The 21143-nt window shown below is 40.9% G+C and overlaps 1 protein-coding gene across 3 annotated transcripts; it reads right to left on the bottom strand.

Moving 5' to 3' along the window:
* Positions 1–467: 467 nt before the first annotated feature.
* Positions 468–10301, bottom strand: LOC123047423 (endoplasmic reticulum metallopeptidase 1). Of its 3 annotated transcripts, none has more exons than XM_044470974.1 (14): positions 10175–10301; positions 9072–9407; positions 8273–8511; positions 7472–7628; positions 7298–7375; positions 6967–7038; positions 6285–6404; positions 5008–5172; positions 3407–3932; positions 3171–3327; positions 2892–3001; positions 2329–2441; positions 1018–1381; positions 468–924 (listed from the first exon to the last, which is right to left on the bottom strand). In XM_044470974.1, exons 2-14 carry the CDS (start codon positions 9378–9380, stop codon positions 605–607), a joined length of 2730 nt encoding a protein of 909 aa, XP_044326909.1. In that variant the 5' UTR covers positions 9381–9407; positions 10175–10301; the 3' UTR covers positions 468–604. The 3 variants fall into 3 exon arrangements, with proteins under 3 accessions (XP_044326909.1, XP_044326908.1, XP_044326910.1); XM_044470973.1 differs by having other exon boundaries at positions 9072–9421; positions 10175–10292; XM_044470975.1 differs by having other exon boundaries at positions 468–852; positions 9072–9421; positions 10175–10292.
* Positions 10302–21143: the final 10842 nt, after the last annotated feature.

Genomic DNA, 21143 nt, shown 5'->3' with positions numbered 1-21143 from the left:
GAGCGACGCCACACACCAACTGAACGCAACAACAAAGGCGGGTCCTGCGTGTGCGGTGCAGATTGGCTTGGTGGAAGCCACCCATATGAGATGGGGAGGGGAAGGCAAGCCGCCACCGCCGTCATCGCCGATGACCTCCTCCGACAGCAGTGGTTGGCTAGCATGGTGATGTAGAGCTTTCTAGGTGGCGGATGGGTGGCCTCCATAATCACTCGGGCGAGTTGTGCATATACAAAGTATCTCTCCCGTTAAATGTTAATAGTGAAGAGCCTTCTGAGTTCTGGTGATCATGAATACTTCAAAACTTCAATCCACTAAGTACAACAGTGCTCTGTGTAATGTTCTTCTCAGGAAGTGTGGGTTACTCGATGCAACTTCGTGTCAAGCGTGTCTGATCTCACACGACCCATGAACAAAGTGACATTGTTTTGAAGTTTGGACTGGAATAGTAAACAACAAATCGACAATGCAGAATGTCCCGAATTTGGATGTGCATTCAATGTCCCCCATGTGAAAAATACAATCTTTATTACAACCATTATTCGATTTGAAGTTAAGCTTGTGACATGAAACGACTAAAACTTAGGGGAACAATGTACTTTTCCTAAATATTGATAGGAAGAGCAGTCAAGAAAGCCAATGTATAAGGAGATGTAGACTTGCCAAAAGGTGTAGACCAACGTGGAAGCTTCTCAAGAACCGTCTCAACCATTGGTGTAACCCTATTCACATCCGTTCTTAGTTTTACCAGAGGAGAAAAGTTTTCTGCTTTAGTTTCTTTTGCAGATGCATGTGTTCCATTACTTGACCAAAAAAGGGTTAACTCGAATTTTGTTGGTGAGCTCTTGCCACCTGCAAAGCGGATTGTATGCCATCCATCAACCTCCCTCTTACCACCCAGATGAACCAACTTATTCGAGTCCACTGAGTAAGATAATACATGGAAAGGTTAACAAGAAGTCAAATAATAACTATCTAGTCCACCTAGATTTATCCATCTAGTTAATTGTAGCTCACCATGAATAGTGAAGTCATCAATTTCCTGTTTATTGATTGCCAGCGACCAACGAGTAGATGACTTAGTATCAATTGACACTATTGTTCTACGTGCATCATCAGTAGCATAATCACTTTCAACATGGAGCATAGGAACTTCTGATTTGCTCCACCCAGTATTGCTCCGTTTGTAACTCCTGCAGCCATACATCATGGTAAATGTCGCAAAATCAATTGTCATATTCCTTCCGCAAGAAAATTCTTCCCCTCTAAGGTCCATCAATTCCTGTGTCAACTTTCCAGGTGTATGCGAAAACAATGATACATAGGATAATGGTTCTGTGCTTCCATCATTCATTCTTGTAGTATCAACAACATGCACAACCTGAGGAAGTAGTGAAACAATTATCATCTAATAAGTATCATTTCTAGTATGAGCTTGATAATGGAAATAAGGGGAAACATTCTCACAATTCCAGACAAAAAATTTAGGCAGAATATACATCAAAAGGCTAGTGAATCATGTTACTTGTACTATCCTAGAAATGATTTGCAAATATAAGTTGTTATGTTGCATATGAAAATTTAAATACCAAATTTTTAAGATAATTTAATTGTTTCATGATTTCTTCATTGAAATTTCTAAGTAGGGAAATGATACTAGAAGGTAATGGAAATATAATATAATCAATTGTTTGTGGTAACATTTGAGTGGCATAAAAGACATTTCTTACGCCCCCTTAATTCTAATGCACAAAACTACAACTACTTATTTTTCGATCGGAAGGGATAATCATTTACTTCCAATTCTTTGTTTGAAGAAACTAGCTACTAGAAATAACTTATATTTTGATATGTGTTGAGTGCATTCTTTGTTGGTATCCGCAAAATAGTGTTGAACTGTAAAAAAAATCAGGTTACAAACATAGAAAATGATCAAAATTTATGGAAAGCATATGACAACATTAAAAGAGTCAAAATAGTTAACCACTGACCAAAAGTATTAGAATAGTACATGTCTAGATAAATTCATACTCCCTCCGTTCAATGAAAAAGTGACGTTTTGTGTATTAACACGATCATCAAAATATAACTTTGACCATTATCTATTGCAATATATTTATAATGACCAATAAAATTATAAGTATTTTGATTTGAAAGTAATCCTTGAGAAAAATTTATGCATACATTTTTGAAGCTCCCAACCTGGATATTTAAAACAATATCAGTGGTGCAAGTTTTCATTGTTTGACTTTAGACATCCAAAACATCACTTTATTTTGTAACGGGGGGAGTACTAACACAATCAAACGGTGTTATAGCAGTGCTTACATTTACAGTACGAGAAATATCCTCTGTGAATGCTGGAACAATACCACTTGATACCAGTGCAATGGCAAGACCAAAGGATGCACATAACACAAAGAGAAGTGCCCTTTTCGCACCTACAGAAAACATATATCGGATATCAACTTATTTTGGGATGTGTGAAATAGAAGGCAGATGTATGTACACATTGGAGAAATATAAAAAATGGATGTAATGAGCCTTCTTCTAACCATCAAAAGCAAAGTCGTAACAAACCTATGATCATTCCTCTGATTAGTTTGGCTTTGAAGCTGCTTGACATTTTTGGTTTTTTAGTTGTTTCTTAGTCTAGGTTCTTGGTCACCTTTGGTGGCCTGTAGATTTAGCACCATTTTGGCATTATTTTAATCCAGAATAACAAAGTATCTTGATGCATATCCGAGCGGCAAAACGGTCATTACAACACACCTCTTACATTATATGTCACAATCAAAGCAAAATCAAATTATATATATGTACAAGGTAGCAGAAATTGATAAATCATGTAACAGAAGCAAAATGTGATGATAAAGCATGACATGGTTTACCTGAAATATGGACATACGAAAGAAGATACACAAACATAAAGGACACGACTATTGCGATGGCAACAGCAACGACTACATTTCCAAGCCAGCCTGGCAGTCCACCAGGGTTCCTGCACATATAAGTGCAAATAAGGTTGAAATTAGTTCAGTTAACTTAGGTTAACTGGCACAATACTCTCTATTAATATAATTTAAGTATAAGCTTAATCGTGTCCTAAAAAACATAGCAAGTGAGAAAATCTAGAACAAGTTTGGACGTTACAGACTCTAGATATTTACCTATCCGCACGTACAATAGTGCCAACCATCACATCAACCATGCGAATAACCAAACCAGCAGATGACACAACTGGCACAGCTAAAGCCAAGACCAATGTAACAACCTTAAGATTTTTAGGTGACCTTAGAGGAGATAGTGTTGCTTCCATAAGGCCATCTACAACAAAACAACAACCATGATCAATACTCAAGGTGAATATCAACATATTAACTCTTAGATAGTCACCCCAACTTACATGCAAAGGCAGGCGAAACAAGCCAGATGAGTGCTATATAGGATGCTCCGACCTTAAAATAGGTTCCAAATATCAAAACTATGAGCCACTGGAGAAAACCAGATTTGAAAATCCACCTCTCAGCTTCTAGACCAACAATGTAATCCATCTTATTACCAGTTAGACCTGGCTTTGTTCTTGAATACACTTGTTCAATATGCTTCTTCAGGAGAATAAATCCAATGTGCTGACCAATGAATGCCCCAAGCAATGCAGGTGAACCAAATAAGCCAATAACTAACCACTGATTTGCAACAAATGAGATAGGAAAGGGACAAATATGTGGCAGGGCAAATGCAACCACAACTGGTAAGAAGATCGAAAATATCAGCGTCAAAATAATGCTCAAGCATGATATTCCGAGGGACACAAGCACAGAGCATCTGCCCATAAGCAGTGACATTCCCAATATCACAAGTGAGTGGAATATTATTGAGTTGTGAAACATGGTTGCTAGTCGTTGCGGATAGACCACCATGTACTTGCCCTGCAAAAAATAATAACATACAAGTGAGAAGGTGAAACAAAATAATATTCAGTTGAATATGAAAAATCGTGCTAACTAAATCTTTTTTGTTATATATATATATATATATATATATATATATGTGTGTGTGTGTGTGTGTGTGTGTGTGTGTGTGTGTGTGTGTGTGTGTAAACAAATATGTTGTCTATTTTTAAGATACTGCCAACACATCTGAACACGTACTAGAATTATCTGCGTATTCTCCTTGGTTATATAATTGTCTAAGTTTTCTTTTGCAGGAATCCATTGTTCATATTTATGTCAGCCAAGTCAAACAACACCAATCATCAAAAGCACTAGAGTGTTTTTGAAGAATCATATAATGCCAGGAGCACATGGACATCTAATCATAGCTTCAAACCTAATTCTAATATTTAGTTTGAGTCATGGTATGACCTAGTCACAAAACCATGGCACTCTAGATGATCATGAAGTCAAAAAGGAGGTAAGGAATAGGGGGGTGACAGGCAAAAACATTAGATGACTCCATTCCATTGCTCTAAACAGACAAAATCAAAGAACCATGACATCAAAGGTGGATACCTCATATAAGAATTGTTTCATTCCTCAAAGTAATATATGATGTAAATATAGCGTTATTTCTATTAGGACCAAATATGAGACATTTATTTTCTCTTCTTTGCTCCAGTTATACCCATACCCCTATTTTATCTTGCCATCCAGTCAAATTAACTTTGCAAGAACATCACAATTCACTAAGATTTTGGTCCAAAGAATTCATATTTATTTCACAACAAATTGTTGGTAATAAATTTTTTACAAATCATTCGTTGGTCTTGCTGTTTCCTAGATTACTACATGACTTAACAATTCTAAATTATAAAATTTGGTGAAATTATTATGGTCCTTCATTATGTGAAAAATTAGCATATGAAGACATAGAGTAGTGATCAAAAATTTCCCACGAGAACTTATGAAAATTGAAATCTATACATCTGCTTTCTTAGCTTAAGGAAAAACTAGATATTGCATGGTATAATCAAATATTTGATAAAAAATATTTTAATCGTTATACCAGAATGTCAAAGAAGATAGCTTTCTTCTGCTCTACGCTCTCTTGCTTTGCCTCGTGTGCATCTTCCATAAATTTTTGTGATGAAGCAGCATGGAGTAGGAAGGCAAGCATATTTTCTCCATTATGCTGAAGGGATCCTGGTTTAAGATGCTCTATTTTGTCATTCTGCACAAAAGATAACAATAAAAAATCATGAGTAGGCAACGAAAATGCTTGGTACCAAAATAAATAGATTGAAGCTGCCACCACATATATATTCCTTTGACCTTCAGTTACACTCCCAATATTAATCAAAGTTAAAATTACGTCTAAAACTATCAGCTTGTTCTAATTTCTGTTGGAAAGACATAATTAATTTACAATCTCATGGCAACGAAATTATTTTAATCAATTCACAATAGGAAACAAATGCTCGGATATATAGTACAATTTGGAATTAGAATCACGCATTCACCCTCTACGAGGAGCCGTGAACAATCAGGTGGATCCTCAAGAAGTGAAGTTCACATGTGATGTGTTCACCTTTAACCTATTTATATCAAAGTGCTACTTTTGGTTCAGAGTACATATATACTCACTATATTCCTTTTTGTTTGGAAAGGGTAAATCAATGACAGTAACCTAGCTTAATCTCAAGGTCCATAATCTCTAGATCTTAGAACAGGAAAGTAACCAGTAGATTCTTTCACCGAGTATCTGATACAGATATATTTGTTATTATGTTAATAACAAATATAGTTAGTGAATTTTAATGGACTGAGGGTCTGTAACATTTTTTTCTTCAGAAATTTGGCTTTATATATGTACGTAGCAATCCAATCTATTTATAAAAAAAATAGAACATAAGCTAAACATTTGTCATTAGTATCTAATAAAGTGCTAACATGACATGGCCTAGCTTAGTTATTTTTCTTTTTTCATTGTGTTTATTGTGCTTTATTTCTGTAAATCAGTTTCCTTTTGTTGGCCGTTGGCCAAGCTATACTTTGTGCCTTCTTGGCATCCTCTTCTTAATACCCAGACACATAATTTGATGTGTGCTTAAGAAAAGAAATATCTACTAAGTTGCTTAAAGTGTAACGAATCTGGAAAAGTGTTCCACACATGAAAAAGTTGTGCATAATCGATATATTTCCGACGGTGCATCATTTGCGCCATTACGACAAACAACTAAAATAATAATAATTCAAAACAGTACCCAAAACAGAGCAAAGTAACTTCTACCACCTGATGCAGAATATATGGAATTGTGCATATATAAAGTCATGAAAGCAAACCTTTGTGTGATACACAGATGTCATATCTGTATATGCAAAATCAAGGCCAGGAAGACCAGCAACCTCAAGATATATTTGGAAATCTGTAGCAGAATTTATTGCTCCAGAATTGAAAATATCCTGCAATTACAAATTTGGGTTATATCGTATTTGCAAGCTACGAAGACATTGAACTATGCTGGTTGAGTAAAGTGACAGGTCGAACCGTCTCCGTTCACTCTAGCAACATGATATCACTTGATATTTCTTCTATAAGTTTGGTGTTAGCACCAAACAAGTGTGTGTGGGGTGGATGAGGAACAATCATGTCATTTTTTCCATATCAAAAGGTGAATTAAATAGGGAAAATTCAAATTGACAGTGGATAAAATATCACTCCATTTTGCTCTGAGCTGATTGCAGAGTTCCTGGAAACATGACAAAATTGCCACTGCTATTTGCCACAATCCAATGTTCCATGCTACTGGCCACAATATAATTTTACTTTTTACCCAATAATTTGGAACAGGAAGATCACTCAAGCTTCTACAGCTAGATCTGTATTTGACAGGGTAAAGGAACCTCTATGGAAAGTGCAAACTGTTCTTTCTAAGACAGCAAGCTTGAGAATCAATAAAAACTGTTCAAACCGTTCTTTCTAAGGTTTCTGAATCAATTCCTACTCAATCTGTTCCTTTTTTACCTGTATAGCTATCTGAGCAGATGGGTATTTCGCTACAGTGGCAAAGCTCTCCAAAGCCCATTGGTGAGTACCCTGTTATATGAACAAATATAGTAAGCTAAGCTTAAAAGGTTCAGAAGTAATGTTGTGATAACACTCGAAGAATAAACAGCAATTGAAGAACCAAAGAAAACAATCTGATGCATTAGCGACCAAGTAACTCATGGTTTGCGTAAAATGTTCAAAAACCTTATTTACTAGCATTAGCAACAAACTAAAATAAGAAACAGGTACACGATTGTTACAATCATAAATGCAAGAATAATTTGTGAAAACAAAACGTGAGGCCAACCTGAAAAAGTGTGGATTTCCCACCGATGCCCATAGCTTCCAAATCAACAGCAAAACGTACTGAGTTTCTCCAGTGGTGCTGCACAAAAATTACTAAATGACATTATGGAGCATAACCACAATGACCTATGTAACAGTTCGACATGATATATGTGTGACATATGAAAATAGTGACCTGAGTTATAAAACTGTGGGCCCCGACAAGACCCTCTTCTTCCCCTGTGTTGAATAGAAATAGGACACCACTCTTAAACCCATGAGCCCACTGAGCCACTCCCCGTGCAAGCTCTAGCATGACTCCTACACATGAACTGCAATCTCCGGCACCTCCCCTGAAAAAGATAGAAGTTAGATTCATTTTCTCTCTCAAAAACTGACAATGCGGAAGCAAAAAAAAAGGTAGAATTGTTACAAGAGTTGGTCTGCTACACTACATGTATTTGCAATAAATAAACATTAGTTTGCCGCTAAATTACATCCTAATAGCATTAGATGTACACTTGAACAGTCTGGATACCTGTCTAAATTACTTGTAAAAATCATCAACAACAGAATTGTTCCTCCCAAACATGCCTCAAAGCTATATTCTTGTTCAACATTCATGTGCTGTCAAGTTATCTTTAGAAAATTTGAGATCTCGATATCTCCTGCTTATACTTAAATAACAGTGCACGACTGAGCCCATATATTTGTCTAATGTCATTTATTTCGCATACATTTCTTTTACCTCACTCTCAGCACCCACCCCTTCCTCAACTGAAGGCTCATAATGTGTTAGCCAAGTTGGATTGTTGCATATTAGTACATTCTACAGAATTAAATATATGACGAACCAATTTCGTGTCAAGAAGGCATGCGGAAACCCTTCATTTCTGATGGTAACCAATTGATGTATTGACGATTAAGCATATAGTTTACATTACATAATGCAAAGCAGAAGCAAGGCTGCCCAGTAAGGGAGAAAACAGAGCCTTACGTTGTGAAAACCGTGTCAATATGAGAAGAGACAAGAATCAAATTTTCCTCAGCTTCCGGTAAATACTTGGGAACAAATCTGAGAATCACGTGCTTAAGGTCTGAATACAAGATTGTTTTTCCCTTGAAAAGGCCCCCGGCTAAACGATTTGCACCAATGTCTGTGTGGAATAGCTCCAGTTGAACATCAACGTCCGGGTGAGCTGTCTTCTTTATTTTCTCTGCTTCTGCATATACATACTATTGCATGGAAATGTCAAGACAGATAGTGCAACTAAAAGTAGATACAGTAGAGAAATTATAAGTTCCAACAAAAATATCGCACGTCCTGATGGGAAAATGAAAGTGAAAGATAAGAGCAAGAAATAATTAGTTGGCTCCTCACTTTAACTTATATTTCTTCTCCACTTACTCCCTTTTCTACTCCCTCCGTTTCTAAATATAAGTCCTTTTAAAGATTTCAATACCGACTACATACAGATGTATATAGACGTACTTTAGAGTGTAGATTCACTAATTTTGCTCCGTATGTAGTCCGTATTTGAATCTCTAAAAAGACTTATATTTAAGAAATAAGAACGGAGGGAGTAGTTATTATGCCCAAACACTACAATTAGCATCAACAATTCAACAGACAACAGCTAGTTCCAACTTATTAATAGAAAAGTATCACTGACCCCTCATGTTTAGAATATATCAATGCATAATAAAATTGACAGAAATTTTATAATTGGTCTAAAGACTGAAATTGTAAGTAAAAGCTATTGAAATGCGAAAGCAAGGTAGCTTGAAAGGACAACCTGCACAGCCAGATCAAGGGAATCTGAACCAACTGGATGAGGACCCAGGCCTGTCAAGTACTTCACATGCTTAAGGGCAGAAGCCTCTGAGAACCCCCGCTTACCAGCCTGCTCAGCATCTAGGGGCAAAGGAAGATTTGCAAACTGCATACGGTAAACTGACCAGGACCCATGAAGGAAAACTATCAACAATCCCAGCAACAAATAAGCGCTCCTCCTATGCCTTCCGTTATCTTTATCAGAAACGACTACCGCATCAACTCTAGGCTTCTCGCGGGTTGACACTGAAGAAGCTTGTCCTCGAGGCATTTTGCGTGTTTAAATGTGGTGAAACGCCTGAAAAAAGTGGACTGTTCAAAAAAGAATTATGTTGGCAGTATCATAACAAAGTGTACACGACGATAATACAGTTAGAGCGGAAAATGAAAAAAAGCATCGCGTTCCATATAAAGAAATTATGTGGCATTTAATAGTTATTTTTTAGGCAAAAGAGCCTACGATGGAATTCCCACAATGCAACATGATAAATATTTTGAGTTCCACGTACCAAAAGAAAGATTTCACATGGATCCAGGAAAAATAAAACATGAACCAGATGCTCCCTGTTTTGTTTAGGATTTGAAATCAATATGTGCTACCATTGTAAGAAATCGGTGTCTGCTAACAGGTAACCTCCCATTTTTCCATGTAAGAGGTTACATGCACAGACTAAGCAGTAATTAATCAGATACATAGACAGTCTCAGGGTTTGCTAATATTTTTAGCACAGTTCTACAACACCGAAGGTTCACAATTTCAGAACAAGGATGCTCCCATGTCCCAAAAGCAAGCTAATCAGGTCCTTCTCCATAGTCGGTTGGTTACGAACTGGAAACTGGAAAACAAGAGATGGTCTAGGAGGACAAAGAAGAAGATGATACATAGTCGAACGAACAGTGAATGCACTGGACCGGACTGATGGATTGGAGTGGTAGCGTTCACGCAGGAAACGAATGCGTAAACAAACAGCAGCACGAAGAGAGAAGATTCGGATTCAATTTACGAAGAGGAAAACAGAACAAAATTGTACGTAGAACAACGAGCTAGTACTAGTGCTTCCTTACCGGCCGATGTGTCCAGCAGAGTGGGCGAGGAGAGCGGAGTTCCTGCTTCGGAGGATTTCGGTGAGGTGAAGTAGCCGTCCGGAGATGGAGCTTATATATAGATGAGGATAGAAGGAGGCGATCGCACCCACAGAAAAACGTGCTAGCACTTAGGGTGACGATGCTGAAGAACTTCTGGTCCCGCCGTGGTGGTGGACGGGATGCATGGCGAGAAAAGCGTGCGCGCGTGCCATAGAGACAGACGATGCTGGTTGGTTACGTGAGGCCTCCTTCTTTTTGCAAGTCGACAGACTGCTTTCACTCATGCATGCGTACATATCTCACCGCACATTCCAAACAAACATCACGGGCTCATCTCTCATGCATGGGAGTCGAAAGGAGTTTCTATAGACATGCTATTATTTTTTGCATGAGCAATACAAATATTCCTTCCATTCCACAATATAAGGTGCATTGGTTGTTAACAGTTCCAAATTTGTTTGGAAACTGATGGGGTGATATTCATCATAAGTTGAAGGGCTAAAACCACGTGAGAGTTTGTGCCATTCTCTGGGCAATATGGAATTGCCGGAACGATTGCATTTTAACAATTCGTCTATTCCAAACTTCTTGCATGTTATCTACAGGTCTACGTCTTTGATCAGCGTGTGGTCGTCACTGTAGCATGTGGACGCGCGGCCATTTATGGCCTCTGGATGCAGCCGGCTGGAATCGGTTGCGCGGGGTTTATTCAACCAGTTTGGCTGGCGAGCCACTTGTAGCTTATGTGGATGAGCTATGTAACCACGTGTTCGACCAATAGTGGTCGTGTATTTCTTTTTATTTTTTGCAACATCTGGAACTCGGTGACTGTAACTTGATTCACGGTTAATAATGTACATCATGTGATGCAGAGGCTAGGGTAATCCCCTTTTTGAAAGAAAACAAGTGCATTAGTTTTCATGCAAGTGAAACTTATGTATATTTCACGAAGAATATAGAATAAAATATTAACTTCTACAATACAAAATAAATAAAATATGAAAATACTTTTCGTGATGAATTTAATGATAGAAATTTGGTATTTTAGATGTTAGTGCTTTTTCAAAAAACTTGATCAAATATGCACATATTTGATTTTTGAAAAAAAAACTAACACACCTTATATTTTGTAGCGGAGGGAGTATGTCATAATAATATAGGAACTTGGCTTTTTCCAAACTGACACCCCTACCTTCCATTAATTTTGCCAAAAAATAGACGTGAGCTAACAAGGGTTAGTTTTCTAAAGTGTTGTAGTGGCTCTTCTTCTCCAATAGTGGGCTCGGGAACAAATTAATAACAATAACATTGGAGAAGAATTATTAGAAACACATGTAAACGTGCTAATGATGATATTCATTTGTATCTTCAAACATGATGCTGGATTTCAACATTTAAGCCGCCATTCTAAAATAATATAAAACCAGGAAAGTATATGTTTCGAGTAAACTGGAAAACTGAATATTCTTGGTCACTAATGTGCTCTGTATATGTCTGGGTATTTAAAACAATACTACCACTTTACAGGTCCATGTCCCACTGGACTATCACTTGACAATGTTTCCCACAGGGCTACTACTTATGTTTTACTTTTCCCCTAAAAACTACAACTTTTAGTTAGTTACAGGTTCAGCCAAAATTAAACTCAATTATGGCAGTGATGGCCCACAAGTCTGGGCTAACCTGGCACAATATTCAGCTCCGTCATATTGATCGTTATGACATCTAGGGTGCCATACTCCAGTCTCAATAAAATTCCCCTGGTTTTTAAACATTTCACAAATTTACAGTGGAAAGCCCACAAGTGAGTGACCTAACCCTGAACTGATAAGTAGTTAAGCTAACCTAATCACATGGGCCTGATGGTCAATGGCCCATCTAATCCTAACTAACCACTAACCCATCCCCTAACCTAACAACTAATCCATCCTTGCTAACCACGTGGGCTAGCGGCTGAGAAGCCCTTCCTCTCCACGTCCGAGGCACCCCAGCCGTCTGGCCATGGTGCGGCTATGCTGCCGATGGCCTCCAGTTTCCTCCCCTTTCCTCACTCCACCCACGCAACTCGCCACCCGGTGGCCTCCGGTCCACAACCTTATTTTCTATGTGGAGAAAGAAAATATGAGAGGAGATACCAGTGATGCAATGATGCAGTCATTGATCACTTTAAGGCCATGAAAGAACATAGAGGTTTTTTTTTAAAGGCAATGCTCTTAACTTAATGTCTTAATTTATGAATTATTGCACAAATGTATTTAATATGTACTAAGTGAATTTTCTTTTGTAGGCAATCAGGATTTATTGTCGTATGTCATCGTCCGATCACATTTATTTTCATTATTCGGAGTTTGTATGCTTTAGTGTTGAACTTTATATAATCAATCAGTATTTCAAGCGGAAGTGAACCATTTCATTTTGGTAAGGAATCTTACTACCATACATTTTGAGTTGTTGAGTGTGCTATTATATATATGATGTATAAGTGAACGCCGAGACATTTTTGTTCTGGGTCCGTGGGAAGATATCCTGTGATACCAAGCATCACATGATACCATGATATCATGTTTCAAAACTCAAAGTTTATGTCCTAAATTTTTTTGAATTTTTTTGGATGTTCACAAGTCTACCATCCCTAAAAAATTCAAGTCCAAATTCGAAATATACATGGAGAAACAAAAAAAGGCAAATCCACAAGTGAACAGTGCCAATTTTTTTTGCGAAAAACAGTGCCATATTTGCTTTTATCTTTTGTGACACTATTCATGCAGTATTTGTATTTTTTTATTTCTCAATGTGTTCCTCTTTGAGTTCTGAAACATGGTATGATAATATCATGCGACGCTTGGTATCACATGATATTTTCCCTGGAGTCTGCCCGTGTGTACTAGATCCAAACCTGGCTGTTCCGCGGTCCGGCGAGCCACCCCACGCGCTCCATGCGCTCGTGAGAAACACCAAAATCGTTCAGGATCCAAGCAAGATTCTTGCTAACGTGTAAACACATGCATGCACATGGACCAAACTAGTAATGGCCTGTAGTGGTGCATGCATCTCATTGGATTTTTGCACGTGCATGCATCATGCTCTGCCAGCCGGTAGGTTCGTCGAACCTGTGTGGTGAGGGGGCCTGTGATCTCACGTGAACCATGCACAAGAAAACTACAGAATTCATTATTTTATGTAGGTCCCACAAGTAATATACACACGCAGGCACAGTGTCATTATTCTATCCTGCGAGCAAGTACAAAAGAGCCAATGCGCTGCTACTGTAAGTCTATTGCGGAACGTGGGTAATTTTACTATATTCTGAACATGTCCTTACTATCGTTCCATGAAAAATAGTTTTTTTTAAAGGATAAATATATTATAAAAGTTTATTGGAAGACAAAGCGTCTCCAACATAATAAAATATCAAGATTCCGAGACCATCGAACGACCACTATTGCCGTAAACGAGTCTCGACGCATCGCTGTCGCCGCTTGCCTACCGGAGCCAGCTTGACCATGTCGATGACAACCGAAAACTCTTCGTGCAAATGCCCTGAAAGACAAGCACCCTAAGGCCGCAATCGTCGCCACTAAACCCATGCATGAATATGAAGTTTCTGGCACCAAATATCGCCACATGACAAGAAACCTTAACCTCACCACCCGAAAGAGATGGCGGGAATTTACGCCGAAGCTCTGTCAACTACGTCCAAACGTATGAACTCTAGGAGGATTGAACCCGGAAGATAGGCATGAAGAAGAGGCGCCACCATTCATGTTAGAGTTGTGTCGAATATTGTGTACTCCCTCCGTCCAAAAATATTTGCCGGAGAAATGGATGTATCTAGACATATTTTAGTTTTAAATACATCCATTTTTATCCATTTCTCCGACAAGTATTTTTGGACGGAAGGAGTACAAAGATAGGTTACAGTTGGACTTGGATTGAAACTGTGTGTAGATAAGGTAGAAGTCGTGTCCTAATAGGACACTTGTATCCTAGACCTTTTAAATAATGAGAGAGTAGACACGCGATGTAAAATATGCCAATAAAATAGCACATGTGCGCAAGGGGGAGTCGGCGGCGTGCGGTATTGTGACGGTGTCACGGAAAGGAGCGTCCGTAGTCAGGCCTCGGAGATGTAGCTATATCAGTGAACCCCGTTAACAATTCTCGGTGTCGTGATCGTTTGATTGCTTGGTTCTTGGATTATCGACTATGCACTTTAGATTAATTCTAACAAGTGATATCATGAGCAAGAGCAAGGCTTGAAGAGGTTACGGATTTGATCTTGCAAAGGAGGTGAAGCGAAAAGATTCGTCGAATCGATCACATGCAGTAATCGGTCATATGAATTGATGGCTGCAAGAGATTGATGGTGTGGCGTGGTTCTATTCGCGTTCTCCGAAGCAAATGGAAGCGGTGTCAGCGTGGAACTCAGCAGGATTTCTATCGGACGCGGCGGCGGCGACAGAGGCAGCGTAGCGTGCTACGTGTTCGAGGCTGTCTCAACGAGATGCGGAGGGCGGTGGCTGAGCGTGCTGCAGCAGGTTTCTCCCGCGGGGTCGGATTAGATCGATGCAGCGGTGGCAGCGCATGTTGCCGTAGCGAACGGTGTGTACGTGGATGCAAATGGGCGAGCAGTGCGGCCCGTACAGACAACCCAGGAGACTGTGGCCCAAGTGGTGGCGGTGCAGGCAGAGGTGTGCCACGAGTGCGTGCATTGCGCGAGGGAGCTGCCCAGGCTGTGAAATTCCTTGCTGCGTTGTGCCGAGTCGAATCAAAATTTGATGAGGCGAACCTACTTGTGGTTTATTTCAAAATTTTCCGACGATGCGTTTTCAGTGGGAGGAGACGTTCCCGTCGATAACGAGGCATCTACGATGACTTCGTAAATCTCAAGATGATATGCCGGCTCAGTCTCTCGAAGGTGCTAATAGGGGTGAGTATATGCACATATGTATGAGTACTTGCGTCTGTACTGTGTTAAAATAAAACTGATGTGGGATTTGTTTGTGATAAAAAATAAAAATCTGCAACATGTGTAGTTGACGTTAGCATGGACAATAATTGGATTAAAAAAAGGGCATTGGGAGGTGTGGCGGCACATTTGATCAGCTTCCACAGAAGCAATTTTTTGATGCATTGCTAAGTGCGTACCGTGTTTTACCAGGAGGTTGGCAACGTGCATATAAGGTTCAGAGGAGCCCAGAAGTGCGTCGTGAAGATCATGCATACACCGGGCGTCAAGACATGCATTGAGATGTGCCTAGGCGGACACGATACGGGTGGAGCATGGTTGCAGTCGGATGATTTCGCATGGGTTGGACTAGACAGTCTGATGGATCGACTGGTATTTCGGTCAAAGCAAAAGACGGCGGTGATTTTAGCGACACATGAGCGTGATGTTGATGGTGACCGGCTTCTGGGGCGTGAAAACACTTGGTGCATGCCTAAGGGGGCTTGTGCGGCTTCGTTAAGACTATGTCGCAAGGTTGATTCAAGGTAGTGTACACTTTAAGAGCTTGAAGTCAACAGGGCGCGGGGTAGCTAGGCGTAACTTCATGGAGTCATGTTGAAGGTGGTGCTGGAGTCTGATGGACGACTTCACTCTGATCTGATGGAGGGGATATGGCCTAAATTAATGAAGAGTCGAAATCTATTTCGGCGGGAAAGCGGGAGACGCGTGGTTCAGACTGGGTATTGGCGGTCCGATGGAGACGTGATACTCGGCATCTGTCGGTGATGATCGGTGTTTCTCCGAAGTGGGGGTTGAAGCAGTGTGGGCAAGCTACCCGGGATACTCAACCAGGACAGCAGAGGCTCGACGGTATGATAGTGGCGAGGCGTGCGGTAAGCACGGGACACAGCGATATGCCAAGGCACTGGTGGTCAGACATATGGTCAGAAAAAATGTGCAGAGGATGCTGAAGCAGTGTTGACAAGTACCAGATGCAAGTTGATGACTGGGTCTATCGGATCTGAAACATGGACATGAGTTGACCATGAAGAATCTGAGAAAGTGGCGGAAAGTCTGAAATTGGCAAAAGTTGATAGAGTACATGGTCGTATATTTTTTGGTGTTCAGTGCACATGGCAAAGTGTGGATGACACGTATAGAAGGAGGCAAAGTTCTATAGCTATGGGACATGTCAGAAATTATCCGGAAGAAAGGATCAGACAACTGCGAATTTGACTCAATGTGACATAGGGCAATGGTGAAAATCCTTCAAGATTCAGACATGCCGTCAAGGAGAGCGATGACGTTGAGTTCGAATAACTCTTACATGTGACGACCAATATATGAGTTGTTCATTTTCACGCAGACAGTGGTCGATGTGTGATGGCGTTGAATCGATACTCCGGAAGTTGGGAACGAAAACTAGAGTAAAGAGGAACTTAATATTGCTCAAGTGTTGACTGTGAAGAAGAGAAGGGACCACAGTTGCAAGTGGAGAGTCACATAGAATTTGGGAATAGCAAGGGTACTCATGACGTATCTCAATTTTAATGTACAAGGAGGTTAGAATATTGTGTACAAGGATATCTTGCAGATGGACTTGGATTGAAATAGTGTGTAGACATGATAGAAGTCGTGTCCTAATAGAACGCTTCTATTATAGACCTCTTATATAATGAGAGGATAGATGCATGATGTAACATATGCCAACATAATAGCACATGTGCGCAAGGGGGAGCCGGCGGAGTGTGACGGTGCCCTAGTGGCCGGTGTGTGGTATTATGACGGTGACGTGGAAAGGAGCGCCCGTACTCAGGCCCCGTGAATGTAACCATACCAGTGAACCTCATTAGCAAATCTCAGTGTCGTGATCGTGAGATGCTTAGTCCTTGGAAGATCGACTATGCGCCTCGTATTAATTCTAACAATTCACCTGAGCCCCACACGTATGAGGACTAATAAAACACTAACCTAAACTACTAATATGAGTGGAGGCACCGGGATTCTCCTCCCTGCCATCGACCACCAAGGCGGCAAGCAGAGGGGAGATGAATCCACGAGCTCGCCATTGAAATCTGAAAGAAAATTTTTGCCCTAGACTCCTGGTATTAGGGGAGGAAACGAGAGGAATAGAGACGGTTCTAAATCTCCAGGAGTACTACTGCTTTTCCACACAAAAAATGTTTAATTCCGCAAGTGCATTATTTTCTAGAGCTCTTTACGTTGATTGGAGAGTTACATCTTGTACTTTTATGTAACTCCATCTTCAAAAAAAAAAATTGGCCATTAGATATGACAAAATAATTTTAAATATTATTTTTTGTAATTGTTTGATATATTTCTTTTCAAATCAACGTCTATTTGAAAAAAATATTCATCCTACATTTAAGGTATTTTCAACATCTGTAACACAAGCTATAACATCTATAAAAACAATATTTGTAAAAAAGAAAAATAACATAGTACAAATAAAAAAGATTCATGTTGCTTAAAAACATGCAGACATTTAACACAAGTGTTTTGGTATTCTGAAAGGTCTTCACACATTTAAAAAAATCACGACAAATATTTTTAATATGTATTTGTAATAAATATTTAAATTTCAAAAGAATAGAAACTGAGAAATATAGTGAAGACAAAAATTTAATAAAAGAAAAGAGTGTTGAAACAAAGAATAGAAACCAACAAACCTTGAAAAATAAAAATAAACACATTATTTCGGACCTTTGCCCATCCGCTGTAGGTGTTTCGTTTGGAGCTCACAACTGAAGTGTGCTACTATGTACCATGTGCAGCGAGCGATACTGGTGGATCACTAACTAACGAGGTAGTTGGGCCGGCCCAGCACATAGTCCGCGATACTTTGTTGTGAAAGGGTATGGTGAGATACCGAAGCAACTAATTTTTCAGGAACCCTAAAAAAACTAATTTTTCAGGAGTACTCCTTAGAGCATCTCTAGCAGAGCATGTAAACACTGGTCTCCCAAAAGTGGTTTAGAGAATCCCACAAAACAGTTTTCCCCTCTTTTACAGTATGGCATATGTTCTCCTGTAAAAATCTTTAATGTCAGCCGTGGAGTCCATTTATCAGTAGTTGCATTCACAATAGGGTTCCTAGAAAATAGCACAAAACATCCTAAAACGAAATATAGATTACAATTGGATCAAGGCCGCTCCAATGCAACGGCGCATGCTCCGGCCGCCGCTGCCGCTATTGGCGAGCACCTCGTCGGACGTGGCCGAGCTCCTGCTGGCGCCCCGCTTGTGCTAGCTACCTAGCAAATCACGTATGCGGGCTAGCTAGCTAGCTTGCGCGTTGCTGCTGTGCCGGTGGCCAGCGGCGAGTCCGTCGACAGCGAGCGCATATGGCGGCGGCGAGATTTGGCCAGAATCAAGCTCGGAAGGCCATGGCGCCGGCTGTAAGGGAAGCGGTTGGGGTTGAAATTTCCACTGGCGTCCCTGGCGCCCGTCATCTGCCGTTGACCAAAGCGAAAAATTACATTAGCTTCACGTGATATGTGGATGTGCCCCTGGAACCGGGGGCACCGCGACGGCATCTGTAGTCAGCTAGCACCACGTAGACATGGTCGCAGACGGGCACCCGGCTGCTCTGTTGCCTGCAATCCCGCTTCAGGTAACAAAAGCCGGGTTGCACGGAGATGCCAGAGGCCGGAGCTGCTAAACCTAGGGAAGGATGTCGGGGTTGGGTTATCGAACAACGGGTGGGGCAACATATACTCGCAGCGGCGGCACACCGTTGGGACTATAGAGAGTTTGTCCCCTGGACGGGCTACTCCTCTTCTTGGCGGAAGCCAAGCGGCGCACGATTTTCATGGAGATTGGAGGAAGACTGGATAAAGCGTACTGGAGAGAGATGGGAAGAGATGAATTTGAGATGTGACTCCACCGTTTCCCATCTGCTTGGTCTTATTGACGGATGATGGGTGGCTCTGCAACTATCTCGACTGTTATAGAAGACGGAAGAGTAAGCGGACGAAGGAGTAAATCACAAAAAAAATGGTATTTTGAATTGATGACATGGCTAGACCGGGTGGAGGATTAGTGTTGACGTGGCCACACGGGAATGGATGTTGATGTGGACAGTTCCGATTTGAGAGAATTGATAGCAGTGGGGATCAACTTTTTAATAACGTAAGATACAGAGATAGATAGGAGGCGATTCTTTAGGACTCCATAAGGGTTGCATAATTAATGCATATATAAGTTGGTCCTAGGTCATGATTCCATCGACAATAATCCTACACTTACGGGCAATCCCCTACGGACTAGTGTTTACAAACCAATCTATCACTAATCGTCCCCCTGATTTTCAGGGTGGGCCCCTTTCCTTCCCCCCAATTCCCAATCAAGATTCGGCAATTAGGACAACTTTACAAAAGTACGATATTAGTCGCGAGTTGAGGGTGGACTTGCAACTGAAACGACTACACAAACTACGGTACGAGTTGTGAGCGTTGACTTGCAATTAGGACAACAACAAAACTATGAACCTAGTTGCGAGCCGAGGGACTCGCAACTGGGACAATTACGAAACTACAAGCTCAATTATGAGTAAAGGGTGGACTTGCAATTGAATGAAACAAACTACGGATCCAGTTATGAGGACGGACTTGCAACTGGAACAACTACACAAAGCTATGATGCCATTTGCGAGGTTTTTCTTTCAACCAGGACAATAACAAACTACGATCCCAGTTGCAAGTTGTGTGTGGAATTACAACTGGGATGAAAAACAAAACACATGGCTAGCTGACGCAACAAACATGTTTGCCTTAAAAAAAATTGAAATGGAGGCAAAATATTTGCCTCATCGATTAATTCAGAAGAAGAGAATTGCCCAGTTAATTTTTGGAAAACCGGGCGGAAACCAATACAAACAACCCGAAACAGGCTACTTAGGAAGCACGAAACACCGTGACCACACAGACAACCCGTCACATGCTCCTAACACACAACAATCGTACCTCACCACACTTGCACAACTCAACAGAACCATGACAAGAACACCAACAACAATGACTCGAACAATCAAAGCCAAATCGACAACACAAGAAACTCAGCACCATCCATCAAGAAACCGCAGACGCCTTCCCATTAGCGCGCACACCGGCCACATCAATATCCTTAACCACATGCACCTCCGACCCGAGGGACTCAGAAGACGCCTCTGGATGCTCACATGACAGACATGAATCATCTCCCTCACACGAGGTCACTAGTGAGTCCACCTTCATGTGCTTCACTGACAAAAGCGAAGCAGAGCTCAGACATAGCTCCCTAATCTCGGGCATGGCTTGCAGCACCGGAGCCACGAGCATGGCGATGGACTCGTCTTGAGTGGTACATAACACAGGGGGCGAGGCAGACATCGACGACGAAATGTCCCCAACACGAGGTGAGAAACAACCATATAACTTTGCCTCCGTGTCCTCCTCGGAGCAAACACCAACTGCAATAGGAGGATGTGACGTCATAGCAGTCTGCAGCATAGCCGGTACAAGGGAGAGTGTCGTGGATTTGTCACGTCAGATGTCCTTAGTGTCAGGACTTAGTCGCGAGGCCAACGCATCTATGTGGTAGCTTGAGAGGGGTTGAGTGGAATCGAGAGACGCAACACAAGACAGGGATTTAGACAGCTTCGGGCCCCGGGAAACATCATCCGGTAAAAACCCTACATGCTGTTTGAGGCTAGGTCTCATTATCATCACGAGGGAGTCGTTGTAAACCGGCTCTCCTCTTTGTGTCTAGCCCTAAGATTGTTTCTTCTTGATTGTAGCTTGTAACTCGTCCCTCTTTGGGGAGCCCTGCCCCTCCTTATATATGTTGAAGGGGCAGGTTACATGTGGAGTCCTATTAGGATTAGGACTTGTCTCCCTTCTAATACAAATCGGATACAAGTCCGGGTCTTCCTTGTAAAGTAAATATTCCTCACGCCTTTTCTCTTAAACCGACCCACCATAGCGTGATCCGGCCTTCTGG

Source organism: Triticum aestivum, chromosome 2B, assembly GCF_018294505.1.
Source record: "Triticum aestivum cultivar Chinese Spring chromosome 2B, IWGSC CS RefSeq v2.1, whole genome shotgun sequence".
In the NCBI taxonomy this organism is placed as follows: domain Eukaryota; kingdom Viridiplantae; phylum Streptophyta; class Magnoliopsida; order Poales; family Poaceae; genus Triticum; species Triticum aestivum.
The sequence above is the reverse complement of the archived record's forward strand: the minus strand, read 5'-3'. Positions and strand labels throughout refer to the sequence as shown.